The sequence below is a fragment of the Mastacembelus armatus genome, chromosome 15, assembly GCF_900324485.2.
Source record: "Mastacembelus armatus chromosome 15, fMasArm1.2, whole genome shotgun sequence".
Lineage (NCBI taxonomy): Eukaryota > Metazoa > Chordata > Actinopteri > Synbranchiformes > Mastacembelidae > Mastacembelus > Mastacembelus armatus.
The window spans coordinates 19,471,492-19,484,964 of record NC_046647.1 but is presented as its reverse complement, the minus strand read 5'-3'; the positions used below and the strand labels follow the sequence as shown (position 1 = coordinate 19,484,964).

Genomic DNA, 13,473 nt, shown 5'->3' with positions numbered 1-13,473 from the left:
AATCTCTAAATCACAACTGCATTTTAAAGAGTCCTTTAAAGTTATAGTTTGAAAACTAGACAAAAAAAAAGTTAATGTAGAGAAAACATAATTTTGAATTGGATATTCTAGAACCTCCTCAAAGATTTCTGTGGATCATTGAGCCAGGTCTGCTTACCGGAACATCCTTCTTGTCTTTCCGTATAGGAACACTAGGGGGCATGGTGGCCTGCCTGTCTGCTGGACTGTCCCTCTCACCATTGTGTGGAGAGTTCAGCCCATTACCTACAACAGAGACGGAGCTTAATGTGTTTGGGTGACAGAGTGTGAGTGTGAGTGTGAGTGTGAGTGTGTGTGTGTGTGTGTGTGTGTGTGTGTGTGTGTGTGTGTGTATAAGAGAGACAGCGGGAGATTGTATGACATGACTGAAGAAGGTGAGTGAAAACCAGAACATGTCAACAGATACTGATTTGTTACAGAACAGGCTACAAGCACAATCCATTCACACTGACACAGTCTCATGAGCATCAATGATTTCAGTGGGTTCTGCTGCATTTGAAGAATTAAAAAGAGAGGAGTTGAACTAAAACACTAGCAAACAAAGGGAGCAGAGAAGGAGGGAAGGAGGGGGCTAGCAGGAAGAATACAGAGGATCATGAATGAAGGAAGGTTTGTATGCTCCAAATGCCACCTGGTAGACTTTGGTTACTAATTCTCTATTATGGCTGGTAGGATACTCATAGTCTAACACTGAAGGGAGCAACCAATCGACCTTCCTTATCCTGTCCAGAAGGTTCTGTCTATGCAAAGTACTTTGGTCAACCAGATGCTGTTTTAATAGTATAGTATAGTATAGTATAGATATAAATTAATTTGATTTGATGGTTTGACTTTGATACACATTTCTAATCTTTGAATTTTACCCATTTTTCATCTTTCACTAAATATAATTGAATCTTGCTTTTTGCATAATATTATCACTAGATACAATTTCCATTGACAATTAAACACTACTAGGAATTACAGCTGATTTGTTTTTGCCTTGCTGTTTCTGTTCAGAGTCCATCTCTTATGTAGCGGTCCGTTAAAATAATTTGCAAAAATAAATGTAATTGTTTGAATTGAGTAAATTTCTTGTGTTTGATTAGTATACAATAAAACTTTTAGTTTAGAATTTATATTAGTAAAGCTGATAACAGAATGAATCAAATAGGCAGAATGTGAGGGCTAAATATCCAAAGAATATTTTGCTAAAGAATCAAAAACTGAACCAATGTCACTGTTCTCCTTTAAGAAAGACACAAGCCGGGTTATACAGTTTGTGCATTTTAGCATTAAATAAAAACTGATGACTTATGCTAATGTGCAGCATCATACAATGTCAGGATGTTAAAAGGATGATATCCTCATCTTTCTTCCTCCTAGGAGGCGAGGGGAAGTGGTAGCTGACTACTAGCTTTGGACTTACTGGAATAAATAACCAGTCGGATGCAATGATTTAAAGACAAAACAATCAGGGTGAGCAGGAGCTGATGGACTGAGGGAACTAAAAACAAAAAAATTAGAAAGGACTATTATTAATGGACTCATGGAACAAATACATCAATCAGACTACGAGGATCGACTAATGGGAGATCACACAAGCAACTGTAGGGAACAACTACCAATCAGCTGCTCTTACTCTCTCCCTTTTCCTCCTCTTTTTCCTGCTCCTCTTTCACCTCCTTCAGCACCTCCCATGCCTCCTCCAGCTCCTCCTCTGTGTGAGGCGTGTGGAGCCACTCCCAGAAATGCCTAAAGCTCCCATCATCCTCGGGGGCAGAGTGTTCGACGTCCGTATGCTTTGGGCTCTCGTTACCTAGACTGCTGCGGCGATGAGGTGGCAACTTCGGGGGTGGTGGCCGCGGGGGGACGTTGGAGGCAGGTTTGGCTGGGCTCGCCGTCTCTGGGACCGGACAACGTTTAATGGTTCCTCCTCCGTCGTCCTCACTGTGCGATTGGCTGTCGTCATGTTTTTGTTGTTGCTGCGATGAGCAGATGGACTTAGGCTGAAGGAAAACACAGATACAAGTGAAGCATCTGCTCATTTTTCACTTTCTTGAGAGCAAAGTCATTCAAAATATAAAACTGGGAATTCTTTTGTACTAAAAATATTTTCATGTCAAACATATTAAAAAATGAATAAAGACAGGTTGTGGTGCATGCACCTCACATTTTTAGTGAAGCCTTTTTAAATGAAAACCTTTCCAAAAACTCTCTGACATCATTGACTATGGCTGAGAGATGCACTGAGCTGTTCGTACCTTGGGAGGAAGAGGTGGTGGGACCTTTGGCCTCATGATAGTGCTCGATTTACTGAAGAACAAGAGGACAGAACATTTAAACATCTAAGAAACTTAAAATGTACCATCAACTACTGTTTATTACAAACAGGAGTTAAAGTTAAAATAATCTGACATGTCACCACAGAGGCTTTGGTAAAACTTGTCATTTTAAAACAACATTTTCCTTTTATCAAAAAGAACAAATTTAACAAGATCAGTTTCCATATTTCTTCTTAAAAACTCTTATTAACCTCTTATTGAACAACAACCTCACTGTTAAAATTTAGAGTCAACAGATGTTAAAATACTGAAATGACAAGTATAACCACAGCCTGACACTATGTGAAATGGAGACAGACACAAAATATCTGTTTTAAAATGTGAATCACTACACACAGTGATAATCTTAGAGATCACTAGGAAAAGCTAGAGATGGAACATGTGTAAAATCTCTGAGAATGGCAGCACTGAAACTGAAAACGCGATAATATGATTAGGGCTAGTGTCATATGCAGTGATACATACATTTAGTTTGTGAGGTTCAAATGCTTAAAATTGTTCACTATAATAAAGTTATATTTTCTCATTTTTGTTAAACTGCATATATACTTTCAATATTAAATTTGCTTTTCTAATCCAATATCTTTGGCCTTTGAGCACATCACATTAGCTTCTGACAACTATACATCAATAATCAAAGATTTTGATCTCAGGCCAGCACTACATTCGCAGAGACTTTATCCATTTCACCTTCCAGGCTACAGATTTGTAGAGCCATCTGTTGATGACAACACACAAATCAAAATGGATGAAGGCTGGCAGCCAATCACAGTGAAAACAAATACAAAGACCCCAGTGAAATCAGTTATAGTCAGAGTCATGCTGAAGGGCAGTTAACACATGGCCTAACTTCCTTAAAGAGATAAATATAAAGTTTATAGTTAGCATCTGATCAGTAACCGGTAACAGTTCCACCCCTGAGCTTGTTAAGTGAAACACTAAGTGGATTAGAAAAAGTGTCAAGGTGGTGGGTGGCAAAGGGCAAAGAACCTCCTTCAACTGAGCATTAGCATAACAAGAAAAACCATCAGTCAGAAATTACCAAAAAAACCACAAAAAATAATAAGTCTAAATAGAAGGCAGGAGGTTTTTAACACTGAACTCTCTACATCTATTGATCCAACACCAACAATGGAAATGGAACACTGGATCAGTGGATCAGGATTTATTAAAAGCAAAGCACCAAAAACATTTCTGTGATTAACTACTGGATTTAGTAAAGCATGTCAATAACATGCTGCTCAGTGACTAGCAAGTCAAAAGTGATTTTAATCATTAAACCTGATCCTTGAAATTGTTTCTCTGATTTTCACTGGCTTGTGTTTCTAATTTCTGTCTTAAAGAACACTCTGGTCCTCCACAGACATTTGGCTTTGACACAGTAAGGGACAAGGCTGCATGCCAAATGTGCAGTTTTATAGAGGCAGAAGAAGACAGAAGGCAGCATGAGTACTCACACACACCCATGAACACACACACACACACAAAAGAAAGGCACACAGATGGTGGCGCAAGTGGAGAACAAAGCACGACAACAGCAAATGAGATGTCAAGGTCATGAGGATCAGTTATCTAAACACCAAACCCAGACCTCATATTTCCTGGATCAAATACAGCCTAGAATCCAGTAAAAATTTAATAATATGCCATGATACAACCTGATATTATTAGTATTACATGTAGCTGGGTTTACACTTCAACAATGTACTCTTTAATGCTATGGTTTTTAGCCCTACCCTTGGCTCCCCGTCGCATGACACTAGACTATAGTAATAGTAAAATGTAAAAATAACTGAAGAAAAACAAATACACTTTCTCCAGATGAGGTTTTTGGGTTAGGGTTTATGTTAGTAGCTACTTCACAAAAAACAGCAGTAACAGCACAGAAAACACAAGCTCTAAACACAAACACAGGTGGCATGTGTAGCGTGATGGTGGGTGTGCTGCATAGAGATGCGTGGATGAAACTGTGACAACCACAGGAAGCCTTCCTCCATGTTTTATTCCTCACTCTCCTCCCTTCCTCTCTAAACAGAGGTGGGGATGTGTGGGGAAAGAAAGAGAGATGGAGAGACAAGGAGGAAGAGGCTTCCAGTTCTAAGACTGTGAGAGAACTTACTGAGTGTGAGTTTCATCATCATCTGCACCATCATCATCCTCATCCTCATCATCCCCTAAGTGTGCCACATGGCCCCTGGGAGAGGAGGTGAAGATAGGAGGGAGGTTGGGAAGAAAGGAAAAGGGAGGGGTGGGAAAAGAGAGTCCAAATAGAGGGGTGAGGAAGGGAGAGTATATGGGGGAGAGATTAAGGGAGGGAGGAAGCAAGCAAAGGATACAGGATGACAACAGGAGGAGGATGAAGGAAGAAGGGAAAAGGGGGGGAGAGCTGAGTGAAGCTTGGTCCACAAACTACCTCTAACCCTCAAACCCTGGGCAGATCTGAAAGGACTGGACAGGTCCAAACAAAAAGCAGAACCCCACATTCAGGTTTTACTTGTTCAAGCCCCCTGGGTTTTTTTTTTTTTTTCAAAAACACTAGCTTTAATTTGAGAGTTTAGAGAAACACGTATGTGCCTGTATTGTCTATCGGCTTCATTTTGTGTTCCAAAATGTATAAAACAGATTTATAAAAACAGTGAATATACAGTAAATTCATCCCATCCAATTTCGAGCCACAACATACTAAACCTTTATAGTATTTAAATACAGCAAACTATATTTACCTTATGGCCTTAGTTAACTACCAGACCTGGGTCTAAAAGCCTAAATTACTCTCAGCTATTTCCTCATCTTCCTTGAGGGTTGAGATTTACCATAGTAAACGTTATACAACAAGACAAACCAAGTGCTGCATTTTACTCAGATCTGTGAACTACTGCCTGACTGTTCTGCTGTTTCTGAAACAGAGGTGAAGATGTGGAACAAGATCGCTGTGATTTTCTACTACTTCTTATCACTAACGGAAAAAACAAGGATAAAAACTGGGAGTAACTCAAAGTAAAGAAAATGCCTTTTAAAATGTGCAGCCACACATGGATGGCTACATTCTTCCGATTTGTCATTATTTCAATCATATTATTAAAACAACAGACAAAAGACGGCTTTTATACAATGAGGCCCTAATAAAAGCTAAGGGGAATGCTTATATTTCGTTCCCACTATCTACAAATGTGAAAACTCTGCAGACCCAAGATTTCAGTGAATCACATGTGTCTCATAGAAAACAGCAAAGCAGAAGAACTGTGATTATCATGATCTTTGGCCTGATTAAGAAGAATTGCTTCATAAACTTGCAGGTATAATTGCTCAAGACATCCACTGCTGCAGCTGTGTGTATAATTGTATACACCTACATGTTTGTGCAAACACACACGAGTGTGTGTGTGTGTGTGCGTGTGTGTGTAAGCCATGCTCAGCAGGAAGCTCCTATGAAGCACAGCCTTTTCCTGAGGACATTGAAGCGTGAAGTAAAAATCCCAAAAAGTCCAAAATGCTCAAAGCGCTGACAGCCTGAAGTCATTACAGTAGTGTTAGTTGCATGTGACTGACCCAATTAGTCCTGCCATTAATGATTGGCTGATGGGTGGGCATGGTTAGAAGATAAGCAAGTCAAGACAATCACAAAATGAAGCAAATCAAGACATCCTTGGTGAATGTGAGAGGGATCTGACTCACCTCTGCTGTAGCTCCTCTTCCACAGATTTGAGAAGACTCCTGTTTGTCAAACAAATAAAAAAAAAAAAAAAAAAAAAAAAAAGAAATAGATGGAAGAGAGAAATGAATCAAGCTGTTTATGAAATCTCTTTGGTATTTCCCAGACGTCAGAGGATTCTCATCTGAACCACACACAGTCTCAAACCTTCAACATCCTAAAGCTGCAATTATGAATAAATCATCAAACCTACAGCATGAAAGCTCTCTCTATTTTACATTCTGACTCCCTCTGCTTGTCCACAACTTTCCTCAACACAGTTCCTCCAGACAGTTAAAAAAAGGAAAAAAAATAAAGCCATGGGCATAAGGGGAACAAAGGAGAAAGAAATAGAAAAGAGACAAAGGGACAGAAAGTAAAGGCGAGACTCACTTGTTTCCTCCCAGCAGACTTGAATCATGCACATACTCAAACTGCAGGTCCTATAAAAGACAGACAAATTACATTACATTACTACTATATTAAATAACAGGATCATTAACAAAGGATGATATGTGTTTGATTCCTCCATAAGCACAAGAAGGGCTGAAGCTTTTGGGCTCAATAAACCAAAATAGTAAGTATAACTGAAGCCCTGTCCAACTGCCAAATTACTGGAGGGGCTGTTACTGAAACAGTAACAGTGACAGTTAAAAACACCTCCAAGAAATAATAAAACCTCAAAAACAAAACAAAAAAACCCCCAGCAATTTCCCACTTAGTATAATTCATGACCACAGTCATACACAGTGATTGCACAGTAACTCTGAACTCACGCTGAAATCCCACTGTGGCCTAATTAGTGTGTTAATCATAATATGATACAGGTTTGCTAATATTAAAAAAAACTGTCTACTAAACTAAATTTTAGATATGAGATAAGTAACTGAATAATTTAGTCATAGCATTGATGATGTCTCCTTTTTCAGGGTAACATCTGTTTTCACTTTAAATGTGTAGAGCAATTCTTTATAAAAACGCTGGTTTTAGACCAGTGGTCATCATCTTAGGGCCCACAGAGGTGAAATGTAGTATAATGTAGTAAACATGTAAAGAAATCAGTGTGACAGACCTGCTGTGCATAGTTAGCGCTGCTATGCTACAATAGCTCAGCAGCTGTTTGAAGGACCCCTGATGGGGTCTAGATCCAGAGGTTGAGAACCAATGTTTTTGATAGTTAAAGTAATGAGTCATTAATATGAAGCTAAGTATGTCAGAGAAGGCTTGCTGCTACACTTGAACTAATAAAGATTAAAAAAAAAAAAAAAGCAGTTAATTGTCATTTATTAATCATCTAATTTTATGCTTATGCAGCATCTTTCCAACCAGGTCGACAACAAGCAGCAGGACAGTTTTAGCACCATTCTTGTTCTGACACTCACTACATAAAGCCACCATGTGAATGCAGCTTCACGTCACATTTTTAGAGATGTCATAATGCAACAGGCGAAAAAAGGGGAATACACATACTGCATACTGAACACATTAAAAACAAATAGACAAACGAACATATATACACACACAAAGCCACATTATTCTGGCCAAGTACAGGGTGTAAGAAGTTAGAGAACATATAAGGAGTAGTGCACAGATGAAAAGACACATTCTGTAGAGAAAAGGAGGTAAGTCAAATAAATATCACATGAAGTACAGAAAACACTGAAAGGTTAAGTGTATATGTGTCTGAAGTTGGATTTAAATGGATGTGACTGACTGTAATATTTCATGTGTGAATGTGTATCCTGTATGTACAGTATATGTGAAAACAAGAACATCATCATCACTGAGGACTCCTTTCACTGCAACAACTACAACAGCAGTTAGTGAGGCAAAAAGCCAAGGCTGAAAAAAATAAGAACAAACAGATGGATGGACTAGAATAAATAAAACAAATATGTAAAAATAAGCAAAAACACAAGTTGGACATCGAGCAGCCAAAGCAATCAGCACTCTTTAAATAAAAAAAGAGATAATGAAGGCACAGAAAGCAAGAGAGCCAAAAGAAGGACAAGGACTTGTTCTTCAGAAACAAATTAAGAATGAAAGAGAAATATGAAGAGAGGGAGGCAAAAGAAGAACAGACGACTTATGGTTTGGAGAAAAGCAGACAGGTTGAAAATAAAACTACAAAATGGTTGACGTAAATGACCAGAGGGAGATGCCAAAAGAGAGAGAGAGAGAGAGAGAGACAGATAGAAAGAGTACTACCAGATTAGATCTCGCTGTATAGTAGTGCTCCTCAACACAGTCCAGATAGGGCTCAGAATCACACTGGTCAGCAAGACAGAGCGAGAAAGACCTCAGTTAATACATTAACCTGGACTGATGGAGGTAATGGGGAGAAATGGAGACATGGTTGCCAGAGAAAGAACAATAGATGAAAAATGGGCTCCAGTATCCGTGGATCAGCAAGACAGAGAAGGAGGCAGGTAGTGGAAGATTTATCTGAACAGGGGATGACTAGAAGTCTAGATTGACTGCAGGGAGGCTTGGAGGGATCCAGGAAGAATAGATAGGGGTTTAAAATCAACGCTATGGAGGAGAGACATTAATAAATTTCATCATCATATCACAGGTGTGATGTAAAGCCTAAAAAATAAATAAAAGAGATAAGGTAAAGATAATTTAGTGTAGTCTCCTTATTGAACAAACAGATAATTAGTAGCATCTGTCTTATGCCAGTGCTATATTCTGTGTTATCTATTTGAATAAGTACCACACATTACCTTAACTTATACCACGCTGGGCAACATCTATGAATGTCACACAGACCTTCGCTAGTAACATATTTCCTAACAGTAAATAGATGAAGGGACAGAGCAAAGAAGGACATAAGGGTTTGATCAGATTTCAGGATGGATGTTCTCGGCTGACACGAAGGGAGCAGGCATGGAAAAGGGAGTTCAAGCACAAATGCAAACCAAGACAGAAAAAGTGAAAGGGAGCAGAAGGCATTAACAAGACACTGTCATTATACATAAGCCCTGCACCATCCCATTTGACCATGAGCAATTAATTATTCTCCTTTAAATGATACTGACAATAGCAGAATCTGTTTTAGTTTACTGCTTCAGGCAAATCAACTTCTGATGCTTCTCCAGGTCTGGGTAGAGGTGTGTGCAGCAGGGTTTTTTTTCCTATTAGGATTTATCACATAAACTGGGGCCATTCAACTGGGAAAAGGCTCCAATTCCAGTACTTCTTCTCTGTGCTTCTGTGATTTATGAGAAGAAAGGCCAAGGCTACCAGGACATTCTCTTTAAAATGCTTCAGTTTGTATCTACCAGAGTGAACTACAGTACATGGATGGGTTTCATTTTTGGTTTAACACAGACTGACAGCAACATGGACTGCTCGGGGTGCTTTATGTGAGTGGGTGAAGATCAGCTGTGCTGGTACTGGTGAAGTGAGAACTACACAACTACACAATCTCACTCTCACAAACACACACACAAATGTATGGCATAGTAAAAAGCTCACCGGTTCATGATGGGGTTCTGTCTCCTTTCTCAACGGAGGATCAAACTTCACCTGACCAACTGAGAAAAAGAAAGTAACGGACAGAAGTAGAGAGAAAAAGAAGGAACAACATTAGATGGTTGAACAAATACAGAAAGTGTGATGCTTCTGAGGGGGTTCTGCCTAATTATAAATAGATTTATCCATGTTGAGGAAAACTCACAGTTAATCTCTGACAGCGTCTTTCCTTCTCTAGTGCTTCTGCTGGTGGACCGAATGCGATGAGGAACTGAGACTGGAGACTATCAGGACAGAGACAGAGAGAGAGAGAGACAGACAGACACACAGAGTCAAATTCCAGTTCAAAAAATATACACATTGTAGTAGTTTACAACTAACTTGAGATGATTACAAAAGGTTTAAAAAGAATAAACATAATCCCTCTGCAATTTCCTTTGGGTGGATTTGATGATAGCAAACCAGTCGTCCACACTCTGCAACAAGACAACCCAAACACAGCAACACTAACCTTCTCTTGCAGTAACTTCAACCTTTCATTCAAGCTTATGTAACCTAACAGATCATTTACGCATTCTATAATATCATTCTATAATATATGATACAGGACACTGTTTGTATTATCTTAAACACATATATCTTAATATAGGTGACCATTGTTACAAACACCTGACCCCAATATAATGTTACCCACTCACCTGTCCCTTAACCCTGATCATGTTAATGCCTCGTCCACTGGTCACCTATTGTATGTGATGTTAGTTGTTTGTTTTCTTTAGGAAATAACGGGCCAAGTATCATTTCATGACCACTGCGTTTATATTTATACAGTAGAGCCAGTCATTCACAAACCATATAATCTCTACTTGATTTCATGTCTTAAACATTTTATCTTAAGATGTAAACCCAAAACACAGCAACCTCAAACCATGCTTGAAAAACACAATACACAACTAAACAAAAAGAGCATCCACTGACATTACATTTGTAGCTCAAACCCACTAACAGCTTAGTCAATTTAAAACCACCTCTTATGGATTTAATAAGGTCATTCTCATAAAACACATTCATGGTTAGTAAAACAGTGAAGTTGGCCTCCATAACTGACATATTTGAGTACTCCCCCACCTTTTTCAAAATGCTCTGTCTTCTGTTTCCAAACCACCAAACCAAAAGAGACAAGGTTTTAAACAAAGGCACATAAAACTAACAAACTAACTTAAACAGTTTGATGCTTTTAGTGTATCAAGAAACTGCAACATGTTCCTCAGTCTCAAAACTGATGTTGAGGTCTAATTTTAAGACAGATTGTCAAAATTTGTTCACAAATGAATTTTGATTTGGAATATTTTTAGAAGTATGATAATGTCATGTTTGGAAGCCACCTTTACGAACCTAAACATTTCTTTATCACCCAACTGCTGCCACAGAACTGGAATGAACTGAATTGATCCTTAGTGATGTCACTTATTTATGTGCTTTCCTTTAGCCAATATGGCTGCAATCGAATTAAAACCATGTTGCCATGGAAATGACCTAAAGTTCTTGTGTGAATATATGGTCAGTGTTACCCGTTATAACACAAATATTACAATTATACAGAAATTAAAACAAATACTGCACCAGTAAAAACACAGTGATGAATATGCTAAAATCTATCGTATACCTCAGATTTGTTTAGGCCCATAAAAGGCTTACAACAGGAGCCGCAAATAGCAATTATCCCTGTTATAGTATAAAACTATCATGTGAAGCTAAAAACTGTAGATATTTTTTTCTTAAAAATGATTATGAAAAATGTGATTAATTTACCAATTGTTGCAGCTCTGACAAGATCACATCATTAACATAGGGAACTAAAACTGGGACTGATTCATCAAATTTGTAATTATCCAGTTATATAAAAATATGTGCATGAATGTTGATTACAAGTGTTCATTGGTATGTTGAAGTGATTATGCAACTGTCAACACAATCCTTTAGCGGTCTGAACCTCACATGCCAATGTCAGTTTCCATGACAACACCAGTCGACGCTCAGAAATCCATTGTCTATTCATTTAGTTCTGTGGTCCTCCTGCGAAACAACTGACAGGATGGTTTGTGTTAAGACTGAAATCACTGCAGACACCGCAGCCCACTCTGGTACCTTCCTACGGGCTGCAAAACGAGGTGCACGTCGAGCACCAGGGCTTATGGGTAGGAAATGACCCCTGTACTTAAACTGAGGAGGAGGTAGAGGATTGGGGATGGAGACAGGAAGACAGGAGGGAAAAAGGAGGGAGAAAGAACAAGAAGAGAAAGGTAAGGAGAAAGGAGAAGTGCTAAAAAGAGGAAGAGAAGAGAAAGGGGTGAAAGAGGAAAAAAAAAAAAAAAGAGGTGAACAAAAACCATCAAGAAAAAACAAAAAGAAGGGAGGGGAAAGAGGACAAAGAGCAGTAAGATGAAAAATGTGTCAGGGAAAGAAAGGACTGAGGAAGTCAGAAGAAGTGAATGACAGAAATTTAATGAAAGAAGATGAAATGAGGGGGCAGAAGGATATGATTTGACAGGAGGGAAAAGAAGCGAGATCCAGCAAAACATAATCACTTCTCTGCTGAGCTGTCTGCAAGCCTAATGAAAATTTTCTTTTCGAAAGGAAAACCTGAGAAGGTCAAAGGTTACCTCCGGTTCAGGGTCATCATCATCAAAGTCATTGTAAGTGCTGTGGTCAGGGTTGTTGGCTTTGTCCAGCAGCTCGATTGCCAGCGTCCTGCTGAGGGGCTGAGACACAAAGGGGTGCTAGAAGACAGACAAGACAGGGAGCCAATCAGAAGGATGCACTACAATGACCAATTACTAATAAACTACAAAAACTGTGTGAGAAGCCATGACAGATGTTTGGTGTGTTACTCCACAGCTAAACAAAGACAGCTAACATCAGAGGTCTTTGATAGACAGGGGTTTATTTATTATTATTTTCTATTTTACAATATTTTATATATGTGGAATGGAGCATGGTAACAAATCAATGTCCCACCAAGGATGAATAACATATTTCTGATTCATCGATTAATATGCTGTCCACTGATTAGCCCACTGATTGATTGCTAATAAATTGTAAATATGTTGTTTTACTGCTTACCTGCAGCAGTTTCTCTGCCGTGGGCCTCTTCTTTGGGTTCTTAGTCAAGGCTAGTTTGACAAAATGGTGGAAGTTATTTGTCCTGTTTGTTCAGTAGAGAAAGGAAGACAGAGAACAACAGAACGGGTTATTTGTCACAAGTTAGATGCAGACTTGATAAAGCTGAGTAACCTCAACAGAATGGTTTTTCATGTACAGTAAATGTAGAACTCACACAGGTACAAAAAGCACAAGCTGGATGGTGTCTTACCATTTGACTTTATCTTTCAACTTAGGTGGCTGGAAATTACTCTTGGTCATTAAGAACAGAGCCCTGTGGGGAAAGACACAAAGACAAGTCTGTAAGTCTTTAATGTGTGGCAAGAATTAAATGCTGCACATCACCTATAAACATATGGCTTTACATCGACCACAGGTCCCCTCTACTATCTCACTCTCACAACTGAACCATTGTTTTACACACACACACACACACACACACACACACACACACACACACACACACACACACACACACACACACACACACACACACACACACACACACACACACACACACACACACACACACACAGCTCTACCTCATGGGGTGCAGGTCAAACATGGGTGGCTGTAGTTCAGCCAGCTCTATTGCAGTGATGCCCACAGCCCAGATATCACACAGCTGGTTGTAACCTCCTTTCCTCTCTACTGCTGCAACCTCCGGAGCCATCCTGTGAAGGGAGACGGAGAAAACAAGGGAGAATAAGTGACTAAGTCTACTTATATTTTCAAAGTGGTAAACCAGGTTAATTAAACACAAGAACAGAATGTGAATTT

General features: G+C 39.1%; 1 protein-coding gene across 14 annotated transcripts in view; it reads right to left on the bottom strand.

Moving 5' to 3' along the window:
- LOC113131590 (mitogen-activated protein kinase kinase kinase kinase 3-like) overlaps positions 1-13,473 on the bottom strand; it is a 33,611-nt gene that overhangs the window by 9,042 nt on the left and 11,096 nt on the right. For 3 of the 14 annotated variants that reach the window (XM_026309013.1, XM_026309016.1, XM_026309014.1), the window contains exons 9-22: positions 13,236-13,367; positions 12,905-12,967; positions 12,655-12,736; positions 12,195-12,311; positions 11,680-11,754; positions 9,737-9,815; positions 9,535-9,593; positions 8,263-8,325; positions 6,448-6,497; positions 6,039-6,077; positions 4,483-4,557; positions 2,283-2,334; positions 1,661-2,027; positions 158-264 (exon numbers count right to left, since the gene is read on the bottom strand). In XM_026309013.1, the coding sequence (XP_026164798.1) occupies positions 158-264; positions 1,661-2,027; positions 2,283-2,334; positions 4,483-4,557; positions 6,039-6,077; positions 6,448-6,497; positions 8,263-8,325; positions 9,535-9,593; positions 9,737-9,815; positions 11,680-11,754; positions 12,195-12,311; positions 12,655-12,736; positions 12,905-12,967; positions 13,236-13,367 (1,360 nt within the window). The remainder of the gene's footprint in view (positions 1-157; positions 265-1,660; positions 2,028-2,282; positions 2,335-4,482; positions 4,558-6,038; positions 6,078-6,447; positions 6,498-8,262; positions 8,326-9,534; positions 9,594-9,736; positions 9,816-11,679; positions 11,755-12,194; positions 12,312-12,654; positions 12,737-12,904; positions 12,968-13,235; positions 13,368-13,473) is intronic. The other 11 variants (XM_026309024.1, XM_026309026.1, XM_026309025.1 and 8 more) reach the window with 8 other exon arrangements.